The 24,397-nt window shown below is 39.7% G+C and overlaps 2 protein-coding genes across 5 annotated transcripts in view; both read left to right on the forward strand.

Annotated features, from left to right (window-relative positions):
* Positions 1-657: 657 nt before the first annotated feature.
* Positions 658-16,371, forward strand: slc1a3a (solute carrier family 1 member 3a). Of its 2 annotated transcripts, XM_042420114.1 has the most exons (10): positions 658-775; positions 1,379-1,709; positions 2,808-2,945; positions 10,207-10,411; positions 10,731-10,773; positions 11,860-12,128; positions 12,212-12,445; positions 12,806-13,000; positions 13,475-13,609; positions 14,175-16,371. In XM_042420114.1, exons 2-10 carry the CDS (start codon positions 1,526-1,528, stop codon positions 14,380-14,382), a joined length of 1,611 nt encoding a protein of 536 aa, XP_042276048.1. In that variant the 5' UTR covers positions 658-775; positions 1,379-1,525; the 3' UTR covers positions 14,383-16,371. The 2 variants fall into 2 exon arrangements, with proteins under 2 accessions (XP_042276048.1, XP_042276049.1); XM_042420115.1 differs by lacking the exon at positions 14,175-16,371 and having other exon boundaries at positions 12,892-13,000; positions 13,475-13,557.
* Positions 16,372-18,285: 1,914 nt separating this feature from the next.
* Positions 18,286-24,397, forward strand: part of nipbla (NIPBL cohesin loading factor a) — a 28,356-nt gene continuing 22,244 nt past the window's right edge. For 2 of the 3 annotated variants that reach the window (XM_042420110.1, XM_042420112.1), the window contains exons 1-7: positions 18,286-18,683; positions 20,224-20,295; positions 21,774-21,922; positions 22,173-22,338; positions 23,118-23,218; positions 23,573-23,687; positions 23,969-24,132. In XM_042420110.1, the coding sequence (XP_042276044.1) occupies positions 21,859-21,922; positions 22,173-22,338; positions 23,118-23,218; positions 23,573-23,687; positions 23,969-24,132 (610 nt within the window). In that variant the 5' untranslated portion in view covers positions 18,286-18,683; positions 20,224-20,295; positions 21,774-21,858. The remainder of the gene's footprint in view (positions 18,684-20,223; positions 20,296-21,773; positions 21,923-22,172; positions 22,339-23,117; positions 23,219-23,572; positions 23,688-23,968; positions 24,133-24,397) is intronic. The other variant, XM_042420111.1, reaches the window with a different exon arrangement.

Here is a 24,397-nt window from a genome sequence, read left to right on the forward strand (position 1 = left end):
GTCAGAGCACCAGTTGTACCACTGGCACTTGGTAAATATTTACCCTCTCTGTTTAGCTTAACAAACTAAAGACTCCTTGGTGCTTCATGAAAAAATGACGACTAAGTGGACTTTGTATGGTGTAAATGTATAATCTAATAAAATTCAGTAAAAGAAGACTAACAGAGATTGATTGATGAGTTTGTCTGTTGGAGATGGATAAGTATATGAATGGCCACTTCCATATTTGTTTGATGGATGGAGGACTTTTATTTTTCTGTTGACTGACTCTCCACAGGAATCTCCAATCAGGCTGAATTTATCAAGCGTGAAAAACCATTTGAAAGGAGGGCTGAGAGGGGCAGAAGAAAACAAGAAGGTCCTTTCTCTTTTTCCTGCTTGGAAAGCTCATTATTCCTCAAGCTCCCCTCTGTCTGAAAAGCAACCCCCTCCTCTACCTTACTTCACTTTTTTTTAGTCCCCGCCTCGCCTCCCCACAAGCCAACACTGTGTGAGTGACTAACACTAGTTTTTCTTCTACTATAGCGCCGCCTCCATTCTCTCACTGGCTCTTTTATTCCCTCATCCCTGCCACAGCTCCCTCCTTTCCTTTCCTCTCCCCTCCCCTCTCCTCTCCTCTTTCTCCCGTCTCTCTTCATTTCTGCTTGTTCACACCAACTAGCTCAAAGCCAAAGAGATCCTCTGTCCCTCTCACACTGACCGAGCTTTAAACCAGAGCTATCCCCCTGAAAAATTGAGACATTACTCCAAAGGAAGTTATTGCTCAAGCCTAAAGGTACAGGAACTTCTCTTTTAGTATTTTACCATTGAATATCTGCAAATGCATTTGACCAGTAACTGTATTTTTGTGTGTCTGCCTGTGTGTGACTCGACGTGTGAATCAGTATCAGCACAGACCCAAACTCTACACGTGTGTTGTAGTTTCTCATGTGTATATATGAGGAAGTCTGCATGCTTTCGTAGACATGGCTGCAACACATGTGTTCTTCACTCAGAAGTGAATTAGAGTATTTTCTTGTTTTTATACTGCATTTTTTGGGAAATTGCATGGTTCAACTGTCATTACATTTTCTACATGCAAAGGAACACATGTCTTACTCAGAGGAGTTTCAATAAGGTATTTGTAATTTGACTTAATTGCCAATTTTGTGGCTTTTTTGATTATTTTGTATCCTTTTTTCAATTCAGTTTGCATGCACAGGATTATGATGAGAGGTTTTGAGTGACTACTGTAGAACAGTAGTATGCAATGAAACTCTACAAAATGGTAAAATAACAAACTTGATATCTGACTGGCCAAAAAGTGTGACAGAGTGTTGAGCAACAAGAGCTCACTAATCTAATGCTTTCAATATGTCCTTCCCTTTTGATCCAACAGCTTGTAAGCCTCGAACCAAAGGAGAACAGGTGTAACAGACAGAGAGGAGAGCAACAGGTAGCAAGTGAATCACCTTTCTGGTGTTCACATCAGTGGAGTTCAAGTTTCTACACGTTTATAACAGATCTGAAGATTTCAGCCACAGCCATGACTCAGAGCAACGGGGAGAACCCTCAGAGGACCCGGAGTGGTCTCCACCAGATCCGGGCCGGCATCCAGTCCCGGTCGCTGCTGGCCAAGAAGAGAGTGGAAAACATCACGAGGAGTGATGTCAAAGGATTCTTCATAAGAAATGCCTTTGTGATACTTACTGTCGCTGCAGTTATTATAGGTGAGTGAGAACATTTTTTGTACGTTTTAACTGACTCAGCAATTTCAGATTGTGGAAAAATCTTTTCATCCTTTGGGATTTAGTTGATTTAAAACGTGACAATACTACAGCTCCTCTCCTTTCCATGTATCACCACTTTACCCCTCCTCTGTTCAAACTCATAAAGAAGAAGGCTCCAGATTTGCATTGCCCCAGCAATCCATCAATCTGGTGTGACCAACACTCTTCTGGCCGGACGGAAGAAGGAAAAGAATAGAAACAAACTCACCAGATGAGAGAATAGAAGGAACTTGGATGAACTTAGCAGACTGGCCTTTATCTGACCCTGTAGCTGACCCTTGACCTGTTTCCATTAACCTTTGAATCTTACGCAGTAGGAAGCGAGTCAGGCCCACCCACTGCCAGCACATCTGCAGCCCTTGTAGAATTACACCGTGCCATGACGGACTCATTTGATTGATTGTTAAATTCAGGATATGCTTTACCTCAGGCTGTCGGGTCAGCCACCTGGGCCTGTTGTTGGATTAGTGCTGCAGTGAATAAAGTGTTTGTTGTAAGAATAGATTTCACTGATGATGAAGGAAAAATTCCCACGAAAATCAGGTTCAAAAATGATTCCATAGAATAGTGGCAAGTGCACAGTCTTGCACAATCGATCGATGATTCAAAGAAATGTTTAATATGTACTAACCTTGCCTCCTGCCAAAGTGCAAACAAATTAGACTTATTATGAAATACAAGGATTCCCAGCAATGATCCCATAATGACCGGCTTTCACCTTTATCGCCACTTTGCTCATGAGTTCACTGTGTTTTATTTGACTAAACACATCTAATAAGTAAATGTTTCACCTTTCACCTTTCATGTTATTTTGGGACCCTGAAATGAATCAGTATTACTATGGTTTTCATACAGTAATATGATTATATTCAACTACGGGTGGCAAATATGGGACTCCCATTCTTGTTGGCATCAAAAAACGTATTTTTTAAAATAGAGTTTGAATTTTCATCCATATCTGATCCTTGCTGCAATTTCGTGGTTTTGCAATTTCATTGTCTTGAACAATGACAATAAAGCTCTATCTATCTGCTTCAGGTATGATCCTGGGATTTGCCCTGCGGCCTTACAAAATGTCTTATCGCGAAGTGAAGTTCTTCTCTTTTCCTGGAGAGCTGCTGATGAGAATGCTTCAGATGCTGGTGCTTCCTTTGCTGATTTCCAGTCTCATCACAGGTATGAGCATCAACATATACTGCATCAGGTCAGCAAAATGTACAGCCTTGCATCCATTTATTTAGTGAATTCACCTCCCACTATTTTATTATTTTACATGTGATACATTTGAACAGTCAGACAGCAAGATATTGGTATTTTACATATGAGGCGTATTCAAGTTTTTTGCTGCATCTTAACCTTAACCAGTCACTGCATATATATATATATGAGTTAAATAATTTACTAATTCTATCAATGACATTAACCAATAAGTATGACAATGTTGTACACACCTGAGGCTTACACATCATCCTCCCACATTGTTGGGACAACATTACGGTAACTAAATTGTTCATCGACTATTTTTAGTTCAAACGTGCCTCAGATACCTAAAATAAGCACACAGAGTTCAGATGCTCACAATTCCAGGCTGTGTGACATTGTTTTGTTCTAAATTTGTATCAAACATCCTACCACACAAGACGTTACTGTACCTACCTCCTAATATCACAACCCTCTTAACATTAGGATTTGGTAGAAAAAAAAACTGAAAAAAAACCCATCCACCTTCTGCTAGAAGCACAGCATCAGTTTCCACATATGGGAAAGAGTGGGACCACTGTCTGACTCTGTTTAGCTATATGTTATTTGAGTCACATTTTTTGCAGTTAACATGTGTTTTCTGTCCACAAGGTTCGTAGCAGTAACAGAGTTGTATGGTGTTTTGTGGCTCCACCGACCACCATGTGCCCTCTGAGTGGCAGAGTGTTTGTTCAGCCGATGCTGTTTGTTGGTTTTGGGTCCAGTGGTGGACAGAGTTAGGATGACCTCATGAAAGAGAGACAGCAGCAGAGAGAGAGAGAGAGAGAGAGAGAGAGAGAGAGAGAGAGATGTTCTGGACGGACTGGTCTCAGTCACATGCTTGACCCATGTTGTAATGGCTTTGATCTTGATACAACCCGACCAACAATATTGTGTCTTTATTGAATAAACAATTCAGAGTTAGTGGACTGGATTATGTTGTGGTTTTAACACAACTTGTACCTCCAGCTGCTCACATATATTTAGGCCTGTATCTCAGAAAAACACACACACATGATACTGAGGTTTTCACCTCTATTCCAGGGATGTAGTGAGTTCATTCGTCACTGTCGATATGGTTCGTAAATCCATTCAGACACGCAGCGATGCTTTCTTCCAGAGGCAAAGGCCTGTGGGCTTGTTATTGAGCAGAGCCGATACTTGTCTTGGAAGTAAAAGTATGGATAGACTTATGAAACATGCAAGTTTCCAAAAACACTGGTCAGCAGTAGTGACTGACAAATGTAGGAGGGACAGAGTGTGGCCAAATGTCCAGTCACAGAGCAGTGACTGACAGAGCGAGGGGCCAGTCTCCTGGAGGGATGGCACAGGCCGATGATGTACGATAATAACCTGCTTTGTGTTGCAGCGGGGCGTCACATCATCACATGACCACAGCTACAACATGTGGAAACCAACAAAGAGTGCTGTTCTGTAGTCATTAGGCACACAGCTCGTATCTCATGTATATTATATATATATATATAATACAAAAAAGTTAATTGTTACATTATTAAAAATAACATACTTTACATAACTGCAGCTTATTTTGTCTTTTTTTCACCCTCCAGTGAACTTGAATATTGCTTGAGTTTAGGTAATCTATCACAGTGAGTGTCTTATTTCTGTGTGTTTGGAAAGTCTTCACTGGATCACTGCACAACAATAACATACCTTATATTTATGTCACTTCGTGTGTGATGGCTCAATTTTGAACAGACTTTATCGGCATCAGCCAGAGAGGTAGCAGGCCGTTACCTAGATCAATGAATAACAGCACATAAATACCAAGTTCAACCACAGTACATGTACAGGTCTCAAAAATCCACCCTCCACGTGACAAACATTAAATGGTACCTGTTTTTTAATGATTCTCACACTTAACTGTACACTGTCATTCCAAACCCATATTCATTAACCTCAAGTTCAAAAAATGTATCTTGAGTAAAATTAAAACCAGTTTGTACTTTAAAAACTGTAAAACTGCCTTCTCTTCACTGTTAAACCTGCAGTTAAGCCTAATTAACCAGAGTATGTTGCCCTTTGTCAGCATCAAATGTCATACCCATGACAGGAAAGGATGTATCTCATGATATTAACCTCTAAAGTTTTGTTGTCGTTGCCCACATTGAGACTACTTCGTTAAACAAAGGATGATGACAATAACATATCAGAAGATACAGAGTCTGCGTTGTGCTGATTTAACAGACTAAGCCAATCTCGTTCACTACTGTATATGTGGAATAAATGTTTAAGTCAAAAATAATTTGTTGATGATGCTTGAGTCGTCAGTTTGATTCCGCTATATTGGTACAGCATGTGCTTTTTGGGTTGACATGATCTGGTTACACCCTGCAAGAATGTAAGCACATTGAATGCAACTAACTCCCAGATGATATAATTATTGCAACACTAAAATGCACAAGTTACGGGCAACGGGTTCCTACAGCAACCCTGCCGGGACGCTAGAGCAACAGTAACAACAAAGGAAGCTTTTTCTAACTGTGGCTGTGAAACTGAACTGTTTCACAAAAACACACACATACAAACACACACCTGCATATTTTGTGCACACCCACGTGTACCATGTGGTAAATTCGAGGAACTTAGGCTTTCAAAAACAATAAAACAGAAGAATTCACGGGTTATAAAATAGATGATTATTGTCTTTCTCATATGGGGGAAAGGTTATTGCATAACTTTTATTGGCCAAGATGTTATTGTACGTGACAACATTTTTGAACACCTGTGACACAACTGTAGACCTCACATTTATGAAATGTTTGACGTACCTTATGTTACTGAAAGCCCCTCATTTCCTTTGAATTTTGGAGATAGAATAAAGACAACACCGTCTCCTGATTCTGAAGAAGCAGTATGTTTATTTATGTTTCCCTCCTAATAACTTAGGGCAGACTCACAAACTTGTGAGATAGTGTGACTGCTTTATATACATGACTTGGAGCACGACTCGGAGAAGAAGGTATGTTAGAGGATAAGTGCATAAGCAAACACGTGGCCCCATGTAGAAACTGACTGTCACGCTCCCAAGACTGAATTGTGCATCTATGAGAAATGGGTTGTCCCAGTTAGAGGGGCTTCCCTGTGAATTTGGATCCTATCTGAAAGTAAGCTTGTATTGGGAATCAAACTGTCTGAGCAGATTCCAGAGGTATCCCGGAAGTTAGGTAATGAAGGAAAGCAAGATTAAATAGGCAGGCAGAGGAGTGAGAGATCAAGCATTATGAAAATGGCTTATGGTTTTTCCATGAGGGAGTGAGAAAGAGAGAGAGTGCAGATACTTCCAATTTGATTCACTCACAGATGCTTCAAACTCTGCATGTGTTCGCCACAAAATCCATATTGTCTTCAGGCATTTCATTGTGAAAGCTGAGAGTCCACCACAAAGTATTTATAGAGCCAAGTTGAGGCTGGACGCGGAGAGAAGGGATGTGGGCCGTAAAAAGAGGAAAGGAGGATGATTACAGAGGAGTTTGCTGCAGGGGAAGTTTGAGGGGCAAAGAGCCAAGGGGAAGACTAGGACAAGGAGTGAGACAGGAGAGAAATGAAGAGGAGGATGAAGGAGGGTATTATAGTAAATAACTGAACAGATTGTTTTTGGTTTGTTGAGTAACGGCAGTAAGGTAAAGGAAGAATTAAAATAATGAAGAAGTTGTCCAATAAAGATCACTCATGGATTACAAATTTTACATATAATATGTAAAAAGTATGTACATCTCTTTTTTAATTTAAGTATAGCTAAATTGTTATTGGTGGTAGTCCAAGTGGCACTAGTTTTTTAATTTAGATGAACTCAATAATGCATCTTATGCAGACATTTTACTGTATCTATTAAATGTAAAACATCACTCAAACATATCAGTCTCCCTTATCAAGGATAATTTGTAAATCTGACAGTGTAAAAAACACCATCCCATTAAATTAAGTATAGCACAAGAGTCTCACACAAATGGAAATATTCAAGTAAAGTGAAAGCACATTAAAACTGAGGACATTTTGCTGCTCGATGGCACAAAAATAATCTGAGAGTGCAGTCAGGCACTGACTTCTGTGCGTGTTATTGTTTTGACATACCAACTGTCACTGTATCTTTTTAATGACACTTATGACACTAGGCTTTTCTGGGATCATAATGAGACTGAAAACATATACGTTGTTTTATTGGAGCAAAGTTATTGTTTATTCTGTACACACATCATCTATTGCATATCTGAAGATGTGATCCCTCCTTTGTTGCTCTTCAAAACTCCTTGGGGGAGGTTTTCCTGATCTGAATCATAGTTCTAAGAATAGAGGGTGTCGTAAATTTGTGATAATGGGCTTTATAAATTAATATGACTTGACTTTACTTAACATCTGGCATATTAAGAGGAAACAGATTTGGAGAATATGTAAGAATCAGCCAGTTGAAGGTTTCTGTAGCCAGAAGGAATTTGTTGCTGTGTTTTGTTGCTCATATCTTATCGCGGGTTACATCTCAAGGCTATGTTTCATTCGTAGCATTATACAAACCAAACTAATATTTTACAGACATTATTACAGACATTTCATGATTACCTGATCAATTATTTTGTCTATAAAATGTCAGAAAATAGTCATTCCTATAACTCATGAATTGCATTTTTGGCTTGAAAAGTGACTCAAGCAATAAATTGATTATGAAAATAGTTGGCAGTTAACTGTCTAATCAATCACTCAACTATTGAACTCGTGTTGTGATGATATTTTCTGAGTGCAGGCCTTCAGGTTAAGTCTTGCCAGAGCTGCAGGTTTCATTTCTGCCCAGCGTCAGTGGATGTTAATTGCCCTCTGGACAGACCTCATGCAGTTCATGTCCTGAGCCTCAACTCTCCCCCCCTAAAGTAGGCCTACTTTTGTGTTTGATGAACATTCCCCATATGAGAAAGAAAGTCATTCTCCCTGCTCTCCTTCAATCTTGGTTCCTTCGTTCTTTTCAGAGGATGGAATTGGTGAGGCTGTGTCCGTTGTTGCCTGGACAACAGGTCGGGGATCATTGTGTGCGTGCGGGGCTGACAAAGTCAACAAGTTTTCCCAGGGCTGTCAGAAAAGGAATAGGAGGAGAGCAGAAATAAAGGGGGATGAATGAAGGGGGGAAAGGGTGGCAATGAAAGAGGATTGCAGCAATAAGATCAGCGTGCATGAAAAAGAGACGAGAGAGGCAAGATGTGGGGGTTGGAGAAGAGGAAGAGCAAGGGGGGGGGCTGGGGGCGCTCTGTAACAAGAGGTGGTGATGGAGGGGTGGTAGGGAGAGGGAGTGAAGAATTTGGGAGAGGAGAACGAGGGGAGGGAAGGATGAAGAGGGGAGGAAGAGGATCAAAAAGATTTGGATAAAAGCCCAAGTACTGGGCATGTTGAGACAAGAGGAACACAGAGGGCCAAAGCGGGGGCAATAGGTACACCCATGGACACACACTAGCACACACACACTTTAGTATGCACAGTGACACATATGAAAGGAACACATACATCTCTCTTCACACAAAGCCTGCCTCGTCTTGTACTGCTCTGAATGAAGATAATGACCATAATAGGAACTGACACTTTGAAAATACAACGCCAGTGTCATTCCTATTGAGGCAGCTTGTCCGCTTCCAAATCCACTGAATGGCCGTACTTCTTTTACCACCATTATCCCCACAAAGTCTGTTTAATACTATTAGAGCTGTGGATGACAGTTTAGCCCCGAGGCTCTGTGACTCCATCAAAGTTCGCTCTGCCATGCATAAAACTTTTAAAAGTATTTTCTCTGCAGCGGTTTATCAATTCTAAGCCATGATTGTCAAAAATATTTCTTATGCACCCTTAAATCAAGTTGTGGCTTTTCAGTAAGGCCTATAAAATAAAACTGATGACAAATTTTTGGTTATGTATAATTTGATAGTATCCAACCTTTTTTTGCAGGAATGCAAACGCTGCCAGACATAGAAGGAAGCAGAGTATTTATCTGTAATTTGATCATCAGCTTTTTCTTCAGCATTATGCTGCATCTGTGTAAAATGTTGCTCAGTGTTGTACTTACTCAGCTACAGTACGTTCTAAGCTTTGACCATGGCTTGATGCCTCGTAGTACAACTGATTTTTACTCTGAATTCAAACATCTTTGCTGTCTTTTTCTCCCTGGCACAAATAGTCAGTTGAGGTCAGGCTGTTTATCTGCAACTGACATCTCTGTCTGCTCGCTGTGTTCACAACAAACTTACATCACACTTGGCGGACGTTGAACTATCAAATAAAAGACTGGGATTTGAACGATGCCAAATCACTTTGGAGTGAAACTTGAAAACCACAGAAACACAGCTTTATGACAAGTTTTCAAAGAGTTTCTCTGTAATTTAGTGCATATGAATGTGCAGTATGTAAACAGATGTTCTGTATTAGATCCGCCCCTGGGTGTTGTACAGTAGGTGTTTTCTCACCAGTAAAGGTCAGAGTCAGATTATGTTTCTTGCCGCTCTTTGTTGTCATAGATAGTTAGTCAGATAACCTGGAAGGATGTATTCCACCTATAATTACAACACCTTTTCCCAGGCTAACTGTATGCTCACAGGGACAGTCAGTAACACATTTATGCAGCTCTGAGATCATGGGACAGCATGACAAGGGATGATAGGGATGTTTGTTTTTTTCCAAATGCAGAAACAACAACAAAGGCAGGAATATGCAGGATTTATTATTAACTTAATCCTGAGATTGCTCTACTCTATTTGAACATGCCTTCACTCTCTTGATACTATTACATGTGCATTTGATTTTTTATTTATTTATTTGTTATTTTGTGTTTGGCAACATTTTCTAGTTACCGAAACCAAATATGTAATTGTAAAGGAAATGTGTGTAATTAATTTAAAATAATGAAATGGATGCTTGAATCTACACTGTTGGTGAATTAATTCATCAATTGATCAATCCGTACACACAGAGCTGCTACATGCACTGCTGTTGCACTGTTGCTCCACCTAAAGGAAGTGTTTGAAAATCCAATATCACATCTCATTCTATGCAGCATACTTCTCTCCTCATTCATTGTCAAGTCATGCTTCTGATAATATGAGCTAAAGTGCAGGTACCAGTGGATAACTAATTATTTGAAAAACTTTATGGAGGATAAACCCTGCAGCACTGATGTACAGTAAAATATATGATATGTCCCTTTCAGGTATGGCCGCTCTAGACAGCCGTGCATCTGGTAAAATGGGTATGAGGGCGGTGATCTACTATACCACCACTACTGTGATTGCTGTGTTCATCGGGATCGTCATGGTGCTCATTATTCACCCTGGAAAAGGATCCAAGGATGAGTTTACCAAGCAACAGCAGATAGAGCGGGTCAGCCCTGCTGATGCTTTTCTGGACCTTATCAGGTACCCGCACACCTTCACCACACCTTCAAGAACCGAACATACACTCACAAGATTTCCCCTGATTTTCCCTTTGAAATCTATACTAATCACACAGATGGAGGTGTTGGTAAAAAGACTAATTAATTGCAAGGAGGACTTAAGTTCTGTGACAGTTGAGATGTTGCTCAAAAGGGCTGACAGTTGCAAATCATTACCATGTCAGACAATGACCTTTATATTTTATACATTCCATCTACTGTAGGTTACTTGGTTCTGATTGAAGTGCATTCTTCATTTGTAAGTAATTTGTTCATCCTAATAACATTGTACTGTTTTGCAGAAACATGTTCCCTCCTAACCTTGTGGAGGCTTGCACTAAACAGGTAACTCTCCCTCCACATTCTTACACTCTCCTTCCTTTTCCTGCCCAGTTACTGTAAAGTTTTATTATTTTGGACTATCAACCACTTAGCAGAGATCCCTGTTACAATACAAATTCATTTTATACTACTGTCAGCAATGAAATTAATATTTTCTATCTAAATAAAAACACAAATCTTGTGTAAATGTTAAAGAAAAGTTGAATTAAATCTATTTTTTTTCAAATGGTTTCTTTTTGGACACTTAAGAGTGATCCAGTCATTCTAAGCTACCTGATGTATACCTTACATGTGAGCCTTTACAGTGCACCACTTTCACTTCCTTATTCCAAAAAATCTGTACATTTTAGGAAAGATGTAAAGAAGCTGGCAGGATTTTAAAATTTGTACCAGACAACAAACAGCCAATTGTGTTCTGTCTGAATGGCTCATTTATTGAGCTCATGTAAATTACTCATCTTTTCCACTGTTTAGTTTTCTGGAGACATGATTTCTTCATATTCAGCCAACTAGATATGTTCTGGTAGTCATCAATGACTCTGAACCCCTAGAATTTTTATTAATTAGATGAAAATATTTACACAAGATTCTACAGCCATGCTTGTGGCTCTGTGAAGCTGTTATTAGACACAGCAGTGCTCACAATGACAATGTTAGCATGCTGATGTTAAGCAGGCATAATATTTAATAATTTCACCATCATAGTTTAGCATGTCAGCAGACCTGATGATGGCCATAGAGGAAATGTCAGGGGATTAACACAGTCATTACAATTAATCCTGATAGAGACTTGAATGTGTGCACCAAATTTCCTGGCAATCCTTCCAAAAGTTGTTAAACCATTTCACTCAAAACCAGAAATGTGAACTGTGAAATGCAGGAAAAGTCAGAGGATCACCAAAGTCATTACAGTTCATCCTCTGGATAATGTGAATGTCATGGGAAAACAAATTCATGGCAAGCCATCAAATTGTTAGAGATATTTCAGTCTGGGCCAATGTGGCGGCCCCACTGACTGACTGACATTATCAGCCAAAAACCAGATTTGAATCACTGTTTAACCCATTATTTTTCTTTTTTAAAATCTAGTTCAAGACGCAGTATGCCAAGAGAGTAGTCCATGTTAAGATGACAGTGAATGATACAATATTCACAGTCAATGGCAGCCAGGCGATAGCTCGGGAGGAGATGATCCCAGTGCCGGGGACAGTGAATGGAATCAACGCTCTCGGCCTGGTGGTGTTCTCCATGTGCTTTGGTCTGATCATCGGGAGCATGAGAGAACAGGGGCAGCCCCTGAAGGACTTCTTCGACTGTCTCAATGAGGCCATCATGAGGCTGGTTGCCATAATCATGTGGTAAGTGCAAACAGGGATGCATGAATGATAGATGAATTATTGGATTTTCCAAAATACAGACAATAACACCTACTGATCCTCAGGTATGCCCCTATCGGTATCCTGTTCCTGATTGCTGGTAAGATTGTGGAGATGGACGACATCACAAGCATGGGTGGCCAGCTGGGCATGTACACAGTGACAGTCATCTGTGGCCTGCTCATCCACGCCATCTTTGTCCTGCCAACGCTCTACTTTGTTATCACCAGGAAGAACCCCTTTGTCTTCATTGCAGGGATTTTGCAAGCACTCATCACTGCCCTGGGAACATCTTCTAGGTATGTGATTGTATTTTGTGTAACACAATACAGCTCAAGTACACTTGAAACCTGGAGGGCCTTGTTGTTCTAAAAGTACTGTAGGTTTGGCCCAGTAATGGTTTATGGTGAACAAAATCTGTTTCTTCCAAATCTACATAGTGTGCAGATTTAAAATTACAAATGTTGCAATTTATAGTCATTGCTGGCTTGCAGTGAATTGTTTTAGGCTTTGGTGTGCAGTTAGGGTGATCAGGGTCAGTATGTTTCACTACTATTTCTCACCTTAATTGACTGGTCAGTGTTAAAAAAGTCAGAGCAACTTACTTTCCCCCTTCTCTCTCTTTCTGTCAATCTCCCTCTCCCTCTATCCTCTCTCAGTTCTGCCACTTTGCCCATCACTTTTAAATGCCTTGAGGAAAACAACAAGGTGGACAAGCGTGTGACCCGTTTTGTGCTCCCTGTAGGTGCCACCATAAACATGGATGGCACAGCCCTGTACGAAGCCCTGGCAGCCATCTTTATTGCTCAGGTTAATGATTATGACCTTAACTTCGGACAGATTCTCACCATCAGGTATGCAACTTACAGTACACTTGCAATTCACCTTTTTCTCCTTAAAAATTCATGAATTGTTTCATTCAGTCAGTATTTTGTGTCTCAAATGGACCTAAAAGGAGCTGATTCAGGAAACCTTTCCTGCTCTTTGTGTTGGATCATTTTTGGATATACAGGAGAATATTTCTATTACATTTTTTTTCATTAAAGCAAGAAATACTATTCAACTAGAGTGAGGCATCTTCAAGCCACAAAAGCACAGGTTCCAGCTTCATGGCGACCATCCAACCACCAGTTCAGCTGTTTGAAGCAGTTGGGGAATAGTATTTCAGCCAAGGGAATTATTTTTAGTGACCCTATCCAATGCTGTTACTGAGGAATGGTTTAGAGTTCAATCCTAGGACGAGTCTGTCTTTTTTGCACTGTAATAAATAATTTTTTAGACTATTTAAATGTCTCTCTCTCTCTCTTTTTTGCGCTTATTTCCACCAGTATCACAGCCACAGCAGCAAGCATTGGAGCAGCTGGAATCCCTCAGGCAGGACTGGTTACCATGGTAATAGTGCTAACCTCTGTTGGCCTGCCCACTGATGACATCACACTCATCATTGCAGTTGATTGGTTCCTGTAAGTATCGGCTGTATGGTGTAAAATGTAAATGTAGATGAAAAAAAAACCCACAATCAAACCAGTTTTGCATCAAGATTTTTCCTCCTAGTAGAACCAGTTAACTATTGAGCAGCAAAATACTGAAATATTGAGAGGAATGAAAAGGATTTTGTCATAAGGAAATAAAAAAAAGGGGGGAGGAGGGTATGAATTCAATCAATTTCCACCCTGGGGGATTTTAAAGGGTTAAGGGATCACATGCTGTATACTCCCAAGTGGATTACAGGACAACTTCCAGAGACACTCCCTTCACATTCCACGTCCCTCAATCCATCTGGTTTTTATTCAGTCGGCATCCAATCCCGATGAAGCCCCGCTTCCCTCTATCTACTGGCTGTGTTTCATGTGATATAAAGTTTGCCTGGAGCAATTAAAACTATGCCTCCAGTCTTCAAATGATATTTTTTTTATGTACACACAGATTTAATTTGCAGTCTCCTTAATGGAAATGTTAAATATCTAGTAATCATGTCTTCCTTTGTCTTCTCTTGTCTTGTCTTGTTTATTCTCTGCTTTCCCTCAGGGACCGATTGCGCACAACCACTAATGTCCTCGGAGACTCCATCGGTGCAGGTATAGTGGAGCACCTGTCTCGCCACGAGTTGCAGAATAAAGACCCAGAAGTGGGCAACTCAGTGGTGGAGGAAGCAGACAAGAAGCCTTACCAGCTCATCTGCCAGGAGAATGAGTACGAGAACGAGAGGCCTGCTGACAGCGAGACCAAGATGTAGTTGGAGAGATTTTTTCAGAGGTTGCATGAATTCTTATGAAAAACACTACATTGAACCATTTTCTGTTCTAATCTCTACTTTATTTCCCAGTGTCAAAACCTTCCTCTGACAAAATTGGAGATCTCACCTGATCACATGTAACTAGAATAAATGAGCCGAGGTGAGTTCCAACACAGTGGAAGGTCTGATGTGGGCTCTCTTGACATAATGTAGAGAGAAATGGTTCACTGTTGCATTGTTTTTCTAAGGTTTTATGCTATGTATCTGCCATAGGGTGGCAGATGTTTACTATTGAAAATGAACTACTCTAGAGCCTGGTGGTTTGTGGCCTGCATGCCATATCCAACTCCTCTCAGAACTGTCATAACTAATCTCACCCACTAGAGGCCAGTATTGGTGCAAGTCCTGACACCACAGCAGATTTACAGCCCAAAGTTGCACAGACTTGTTCCTGGCTTTAAAGTTGTTGCTTTTGTTTCCGTTCAAGTGGTGTTGAATGTGAAAAGATGTCAATGAAGTGGGAGTGAAAATCTGTGGACTGATGTGAGTGTTGGATATCATGCACATACACTGTGACCAGGCCAACTTCTTTGGGGGAAAAGGGCTGTCTATTTACACATTTCTGTACAGACATTAGTGGCTTTATTTTCTGTGATTATGGTGTTTTTGTACAGGTATAAACTGAATGAATTGTGTCATTTAAACACATGCTTTCCCCGCCCCCTAACTGTCCAAACCAGTCTGCTATTGTTAGGCAAAAGAAGCTGTTAGAATACCATGGCAACTATCATTGTGCCTGCCCTACCAATCTTAATAGGTGACGCCATCTTTTTTTTTTTTTGTGAAACATAATAGTTTGTTCTTCAAACCACTCATTACAATGGCCAAGACTGATGAACCAAAATCACTCAGCCAAGCTTTTACCTGTAAATTGCTTAGCAGAGAATTCTAACTGTAATCACTTCAGAATCTAAAGCAATTATATTTTGACCAAAAACAAATACAAAAAACAAACAACACCAAAAACGTTATCTAATTTTTCTGTAAGATTTCATTTCACACAATTAAATCATACCCACCCATTCCCAAACAGATTGCTAATACACTCAATAATGCAGCACTGTTTTAACAGGAAGATAGTAAGATAGTGTATTTCTAATAAATAGTTATGGTGATTGTGACTCAACACCTCGAAAAGGAAGCTCTTATAACGGAGCAGACCCTCTAACATGGCCATGGAACTCCTAATTATTTGGTTAAAATATTCATTAATCAGTGTGGAATATCTACTTTATATTAAATTAGTGAAATAGTAGTCAGTAGATTGGATATATGATTTTCTAAATTAGCGAGGTTACATTCAAGTCGTGAATATTTCCATATATTCTTCAATTCTTATTTCATATGGTCTAATATGGATGCATGTTGTAAAGTAATGGATTTAATTTCATTCCCCAGCTTTTAGTTAGTTAGTTTGGATTTGTAAGTGCTGCTTTGTATTTGAACTAATTCATTATACATAACAAATGCAACATTTACATAGAAGCTGCTTTGTATAGAAGATTCTTCTGAATATAATGTACTTGTATAGAGAAATGTAGATAAAAGTGTACATTAATTGTAGATTCAAATTGTAAAAGGTTACTTGAGGACTGTTATGTAAAGATGCTGTAACCCTGCTCCTATCAAACCTAATTACCAAACTAACAATCCCTCATTTTCCTTTTATAAATGCAAAACTGGCTGATTTAATGGACCAAATGATTTCCTTTACAGACTTGAGGAAATGGAATAGTTTGTTTACAGATGCTGGTTTCTCCTTTGATATGATAATTTCTCATGTGGGTGCACATACACATGCATGCATGCACACACACACACACACACACACACACACACACACACACACACACACACACACACACGCAAAGACTGAATAGTTGTAGTTTTGTCTTGCATGAATTTTTAAAAATAAAAACAATGAAATCAGTGGTGTGTATTTATCATTTTGTCATGAATCTGAAAGACACAATATGTAATCTGTGATTTTCAAACTAAGCCTCTAGAATAGATATTTTAATGAAATGACTATAGGTGTTTTAAATACTTGCTTATCTGGTAAGTTTGCACATACCTGTTTTTGTAATGTACAGGTTGTATCTTGCTTGAGGTCATATTAGTGGTAATTGGAACTGCAAATGTCAAGCTTCCTTCAGGCTGTTGCTGTCTCACTCCAACAACCTTTTCTAAAAGTTTCTTGAGACAATTTGAAATTACACATAATCTTCATATTTAACAAATGCCAATGCTGGTACCTTGAGGTCAAACAGTGATTTGACCTCCTTTAAAGTGAAAAAAGAGTGCAAACACAACAATTTGCTTTGCAAAGTAGTCTGTAAATTGGCCATCAATGTCTGATCAAACAACCATGTCCTATTTTACACATAAACATAATTACTGTATATCTTGTTGTTGGCACATCTTAAGATATTTATTAACTTACGTTCATATTCTTATCCTTTACCTGAATACTTCTATTTTAAATACTAATGATCACCTTGCCAGCTGAGATCTAAAAATTGCCATGATATAAAAATGTAAATCATAAGTAGACTACTTGATGTGAACAACCAGACAAGACCCAGATGGAAACACATAGTAGTGGAAACATAAGTGCATTTAATCAAGCGCAGTATTGAAGTATTTGTAGGATACTTAACACCTACTCCTCTACAATTCAGAGGTAAATATTGTACTTTTTATGATTTTTTTGACAGCTATATAGTTACCTTGAAGATTTTAATATTTTATAAACAAACATGTGACCTATAAAAGCTTATAAAATATAATACATTATTACAGATTAAACAGCAAAGACAGTATATAAAAATGAGTGCCATCTCAACATGCCTCAACATTAAAATTTTGCTTAAGTCAGTACATAAATAATAACAATCCAATAATACAATAACACTCTGAAAAGGGTCATTCTGTATAATGAGTAATTTTACTTTCAATACTTTAAATAAACAGTATGTTGCTGATAATACTGTATATTACACTTTTTATCTTTTTTATTTTCGAAATGATGAATGCAGGACTTTCACTTGTAATGGAGTATTTTTTTAAATTGTATCTTACCTAAGTTATGGGTCTGAATACTTCTTCCATCACAGCACACAAAAAATATTTTCTAAAAATATTACTAATATTGTAATATGAGTGTGTAAGGCAAGCATTTTTTGGCATAGCACCTCAGTAGTGTAAATTATAAATTATATATATTTTTTCCTTCACACACTTCAGGAAATAGAATAGTTAATTTGTTTACAGATGCTGGTGTCGCCCTTGATAAGATCATTTCTCGTGAATTTCCGTGACACACACACGCACAGACAAACACACACACACACACACACACACACACACACACACACACACACACACACACACACACACACACACACACTGAATAGTCGTAGTTTTTGGATGGATCATGGATATTTAAAAATAAAATCAATGAAATCAGTGGTGTGTATTTATCATTTTATCATGAACATCTGAAAGACACAAGATGTAATTTGTAGGTTATTTAAAATGAACGTTTTAAATATCCTGCATGGGGTCATAATTGCATGTTTGAAGTGTATGCAAAAATAGGATGTATAGATTTAAAGTGATAGATATGTGTGGTAACTCCTTGGCATGTTTCATCACCAGCAATTTTAATAATGATTTGTTTATATATGTATAATATATATGTGCTGCCAGACTTTACAGTTGTTTGTACTGTAAGCTATAAATGGGCCAGTGGGTATCGTTGTGTTACAGCGCCCTCTAGCGGCTCAAATATGAAACGTTGCATGGCATTTTGTTTGGCGCCGATGGAGGGAGTCACTCCTGAGATCTTTGGTCAGTCAGACGGCAGAACTTCCGGTCGGCATTTTGTTCTACGAGAGGAGAGCCTCTTGATCATCGCAACAATCGTCATATTTCTCATTTACGGTCGAAATTGGCTGCACTCATTGTTTATGTCAGCGCAGACCGACTGAGACTCCGAAGAACGAATGTTTCCCCGTGAATGTACGTTGAAACATTCACCCTTGAGTGACGGAAGAAGAACGAATCAGTCCGACCCGGATTATTGTTGATAGCTAGCAGGCTAGCTCAGCAGCTAGCTGGCAAACCAGTCGAGTTCCTTCTGGAGGAGCAGCGAGAGAAGAAAGGGGGAGCTAGAGATACGGACACGGACACAAACCGAGCTAAAACATTCCCCTCCCTTTGGGCGCAACATCCCGAAGGTAAATATATCCACCTACCTATCTTTATTAAGCAAACTTTTAAAACTGCGATTATTAATAATAACATGAATAAATTCTCTGCTGCGGGACCACCTACGGCGTCGTTAATCGGTGACCGGGAGGTAACGGAAAGCTAGTGGACTAGCCAGCCAAGCTAGCTAGGTGTGTTTTCGCTCCGCCGAGGCGCTCGGCCTCAACTGTATGTCATTTGTCGAGCCCGAGGATTGGGCCGTTGCTTCTACATCTACTCACTCAAACTCGCCACCCTTTTCCTGAGCTCAGGGGGGGAAATTGGCTAACATTCATTAACCCCGACTAGCGCTTCCTCGTATTATGTGAATTGTCTTCCCTTTTATTTGAGCTGGTAGCAGCGTTAGAAGCTAACTGACAACAGTTAGAGCTAGTTAGCATAACTAGCTAGCTATTAAAACACGACTATTGTTGATAGCGAATGAGCTGTAGTGATCTTAGCTGCTATAGTAAGTGGTAACACTAGCTTCGCGGTTAGCTTGGAGGACCCAGGCAAGCAACTTCTCGGCAGTGGTGGTTTTTGGTTGCAAGTAGCGGGCAGGAGCTGGCGTTTTAGCTAACTAATATAAACAGTGAAATGGATGCTAATGTCAACTATACGTTAGCTAACTGTTAGTTAGTCATTATTTTGTGTTGTTTGTCTCTTAGCGTTGTGTTTTGGTTTGCTGGAGCTTTTGGCAGGGCTAATGTTGGTTTTGGTTGCTATCCTGTTTTGAAATGTTTTGACTCGAGTGCGGACTGTGCAGAAAGCTACGTTATGGCTGCTATAGTTACTTTCACTGTTACTATCATAGATTAGTGGACTTGTTAATGTTGCTAGTGGGAATCGGTAGATACTTTTTGCTTCCTAGCCGCGTCAAATGGAGTTTGGTTGTTTTCTGCAGTTAGCAAGCTTGCAGAGAGCGCACGGTGGCTGTTTGCTACTGGAGGATGCAGCCCCCCACTACTGCCGCCACCATCACAGTGCATCTGTTCCTTTGTGCTGCCTCCTGCCTGTCAGTCTCACAGCTGTCAGCCTAGCCCCTACGCACTGAAGTGAGAGCTCGTAGACTGAGCATGCTAACGTTGCAGCGAGCTAATTCTATGTTTACAAAAATCCATCTGTTGATCCTGAGTAACAGTTATGTCGTGCAGAATCAGTTTCGCGTATTTACTATTTGACCTCGATGATTGGCTTGCACTCAGGCTTGGTAGGAACTTTGTGTTTACAGATTTACATGCCATCAGTGTTGTGCTGAAGTTGCTGAAAATGTTGTTGCATTTCCTTAGTAGCAATTTAAAAGAGGGTTTCATGTTTGGTTAGCAGAGCTGCGTGCTAATGCATTCGACACTGACAGGTCATTGTAAATATTAAATGCATGTTTGACAGTGGATGTTGTGATGCTCTGTATGCTGTTGTTTTTAAACCGTTTTCTACCGACATGACTTCTTCCTGTTATTGTCCCTAAGAAGTGTAATATGCAGTTGCATGTCAAAAAGTCTGATGCAGTGCCATGTTCTCTTTCAACAGATTGTAGGAGTAAGACTTTTTATCTGAAATGTCAGTGAGTCCACCCGAGACTGCACAGAATTCTTCAAAAAGGTATTTGTGAAACAAGGCAGCGGTTATGCTCATGGTTTGAATCATTGCACAGTTCACAACATTGACTTGTCTTTATTTATAGTATTAATGCCTGTTTACTTATTTACTTAACGGAGTCAATTAAGACTGTTTATAAAGTGTTTAGAAAGGGGTTGAGACTAGTGTGGGTTATCTTTTTCTTTGTCCCGTGATGCAAAAGCACACCAATTATCATTTTTTGTCAGGGAAGATATTTTAGATTACAAGAGAGCCCTGTAGTGGCCGTCTCTCAGCTTGTTGTAGCAACCAGGTTTATCCGTGAAGCGTGGGCTGTGTCTAGATATTCTGAAAATTGCAACTGGTTTTTCGCTGTGTTTTTCTTTGACCTACTGTACAGTCTTTCATGAGAGGTCAAGGACATCCAATAAGGAAAGGGATTTAAGACAAATTACGAGCAACACAGGGTTCTAATTTGTGCACCTCTATCATAATAAGCTGTGAGAGAAGAGCCCTATGATTTGAAATGAAGGAGGTGGTGTAGACTTCTATGGTAGTAATACAAGATGTACATCATTTGACTGATATTAAGTGTATATATAAAATGTAAAATTCAGTTACCGGAGAATTGGGGAGAAAATAGTAGAAATATATTGTTAATTTTTGGTATGTACCCACACATGGTATAGTATTGTTTACTAGGGCCAATCAGAATGTCAAAGGCTTATTCACTGGAGTACATTATCACCGGGACTGTATTATTCAAAACATTTCTAAACTGGTGTCAATATGACACACACATGTTAATATTGTGCTGTTGTGTTTACAACTGTATGATAATATACCCTCCATGCAGTGGCTTGGCAGCCACCAAGATGTATATTACATATTTGGTATTAGGTGACCTTGTTCTCCAACCAAAAAGCCTGGTCCAATCCTCTGTGCATTTATATCTGTGAATAGTATAATTGGCATGAGTCTAACCTGGACTCATGCCAATGCCATAGTATTCCTACACCTGTGTCCCTGTATTTCAGACAGAGAGCATTGAAAATTCCCTCCTTATGGATCAGTAACATATATCAAATAATAATGTACTAGATGTACGAAAGGAAAGGGTGATTTTCTGCTCGAATATATAGCCAAGAACATGGCAATTTATCTTGATAGACAAGATCTAATAAGACACATGGATTTGCAGCTTACATGCAACAGGCACCATGACTTCTTCAGAAAACATGATTTTAACATCAGGCCAGACATGGCAGTATATACAGCAATAATCATTGTGCTTTTGACTCCATGTTTTTGATATCCCTGAATAAGATTTAAGGATTTGTGTTAATTTCTTCTTCTCCCTTCATTTCTATTTCTATTTAACTCCCTTGTTAATTTTGCTTTCTCGCCGCCACTAACTTGCCTCTCTTTCTTCACCCTTCTTCTGTCCATCACTCATTGTTTTTCTTGTTTCTCTCCCCCTTACTAACCTCCTTCTCTCCAAGGTGTCAGGAGATGTGAGGACGGGTGTCGTCCATCGACCCCCGATCTACCTGTGTATCAACACACTCCCCCACCCTCACCTTCAGCATGAATGGGGATATGCCTCATGTTCCCATCACCACTCTCGCTGGGATCGCTAGCCTCACAGACTGTGAGTGACACACCGCCATGTTCCAAACACACACTGTCACAGTTTTTGTTCTGCCTCTTCAAGTGTAAAATGCCAAGCTCAAATATTCTGTCTGAACAGATGTAAATTTGCAATTGTGATTGCATTTTCTGTCTTTTGCCATGTCTACTTCCCTCTCCTTATTTTTCTACCATTGCATATTCACGCTCATGTCTGTCTCCTACCCTTTTTTGTGTCTGTCCTTCCCATCATCTCTCTCTTCTTGTCTCAGTGTTGAACCAGCTGCCCCTCCCCTCCCCTCTCCCGGCCACCACCACTAAGAGCCTCCTGTATAATGGGAGGATCGCGGAGGAAGTTACCTGCCTACTGGGCTGTCGGGATGAGAATCTGGCCTCCCAGCTAGCCCATGGCCTCAACCAGGTCTCCACAGAGCACATGTGAGTTTATACATGAGAATGTTTGCAAAATTGTGTCTTGGTCCAGAGAGACAGGTCCTGCATGAGGATTTTAGGCCTGTTAGTGTTAGAGTGTGGCCCTGCATAACTTGGCTTTAAAAATTATTAGTCAAACAGGTAACAGCTGAAGGGATGCCACTGTTGACTTGTGGAAATGGAGTGATGTTTAGTTTCTTTTTTTCTAGTGAAAACTTAGAGATGCATTTTTTATGAGACATGACATAACACTGATAGCCGAATAAATGGCAAAATTACTCGTCGAGAACTGTTTATTAAATGATAGTAAAACAAAGTTTTAAAAGCCATTAAGGACACAAAATAAAATCAACTTCATTTTAGCTTATTTGTAGTAGTGGTGTGTAATGAGGCTAACATTTTTATCATGGTATGTCATTTTATATTGTGGTATTGAAATATTGATATAAATCACCTGAAATAAATAACCAACAAATCGATGCAAGTCATTACATTGATGCAAAAAATCCTGTAAATCCAATTTTGCCATGAAGCAGTTCTGCTCATTGATTTGAAACATTGCTCATTAAGGTCTCATACAGCAAAAAATATTAAGGGCACAGCTTCTCTGTACAATGACAAAATATCTACAGGTTGATAAATGTCTTTCTTCTCATGTTATACTGTATATCAGTAAATCTCTTAACCCTAAATTGTAAGCTACATAATTGTAAAAGCAGTCATAGTTTAATACATAAATACAATTTTGTAATGTGACTGAACCAATTCTTTGTGTGTCTTTCCAGAGAGCTGAAGGACAACCTGGGTAGCGATGAGCCAGAGGGAGACGCACCACTGCTGCTGCAGACCATGCTGGCCAGGAACCCTGGCATCTTCAGGGAGAAAAGTATGGAGAAACCAACCTAGACAAGCTTCATTTTGACATTATAAGCAAAATATATTGTTACTTCTTGCCCTACTGTGTTCAGTGTTTCCCCTATAATTGTACAGGCCTGGTGGGCCACCAGGCCAACGAGAGGCACCACCGGTCCAAAAAAATCTCTTCTTTAATACCACAAATAAGGCTTAAATATCCATTCATTCGGAAATCAATAATTATTTGTGTTTGGGAGCCTATGTGTGGCACTGTTCTGAAATGTGAGTCAACCTCTGCGTCGTTGCCTGGGAAACTCTTGACGCGATGTGAGTGCCTTGTCTCTCTGTCTCTAACATCTCAATCTTTTTTTTTCCCATTTCTAAGCAGATGTTATGCAGCAGCCAATGGTACAACAATACAAGATCACCCAAAATTCCATGCATAGCCCGGCCCAGTCTGCAAACTTCCAGCCGGCAGCAATTTCTCCCAATCCATCAAGGTGAGTTAGGCTGGAAAATTGAGCTGACTAATGTATGATGATATAAACAGAGTAGCTAATGATATAATTGTTGTTTACTGTTTTTTCATTAGTATATTCCAGTTGCATCACAATATTTGGTAATATGTAGTTTCATCGATGAATTGTTTTATGTATATGTAGCCACAATTACTCCACAGTAATAGTATAATTATTTTACTGAATAATGGTACTTGTTTTACTGTTAACCATGCTACATCATTCTACTTGCTCACTTTCTCCTTCCCTGTTCTTCCCTCCAGCCGCTTTGTGGCTCCCCAGACCGGTTCCAGTAGTCGGTATATGGGCCAGCAGAATAGTCCGGTGCCCAGCCCCTACACTCCACAGAGCCCTGCCACTGGTTACATACAGCAGTATCCCCACCAACAACCACCCAGCTACAACCAACACCAACAGATACAACAAGGTGAGTGTGTGTATGTGCGTTGTATGTTCGTGTGCATGCATGAGGGGATGCCAAGGTTTTGTTGAATATAGATAAGTGCTTCCTTGTCTCTGCGTGTGCGCACATCCATCTCAGTGATTTATTCCAACACATCAGTGCAGTTTCAGACTTGTGTGTGTGTGTGTGGTTCACATGCTAGCAGCGTAGCATTAGAAAATTCTAAGTATATAAAATGTGAAGGTTTGGGATGCTTTATTTCATATAAGTCACAAAATGTCTGCAAATA

This window comes from Thunnus maccoyii, chromosome 9, assembly GCF_910596095.1.
Source record: "Thunnus maccoyii chromosome 9, fThuMac1.1, whole genome shotgun sequence".
Classification (NCBI taxonomy): Eukaryota; Metazoa; Chordata; class Actinopteri; order Scombriformes; family Scombridae; genus Thunnus; species Thunnus maccoyii.

What these genes read in the sequence shown, in the direction of transcription:
- slc1a3a (XM_042420114.1), top strand. Translation starts at nt 1,526, where the DNA reads ATGACTCAGAGCAACGGGGAGAACCCTCAGAGGACCCGGAGTGGTCTC. An exon ending in CTGGTTGCCATAATCATGTG is followed by an intron (nt 12,129 to 12,211) that starts GTAAGTGCAAAC and finishes ACTGATCCTCAG; the next exon opens with GTATGCCCCTATCGGTATCC. An exon ending in GCCCTGGGAACATCTTCTAG is followed by an intron (nt 12,446 to 12,805) that starts GTATGTGATTGT and finishes ATCCTCTCTCAG; the next exon opens with TTCTGCCACTTTGCCCATCA.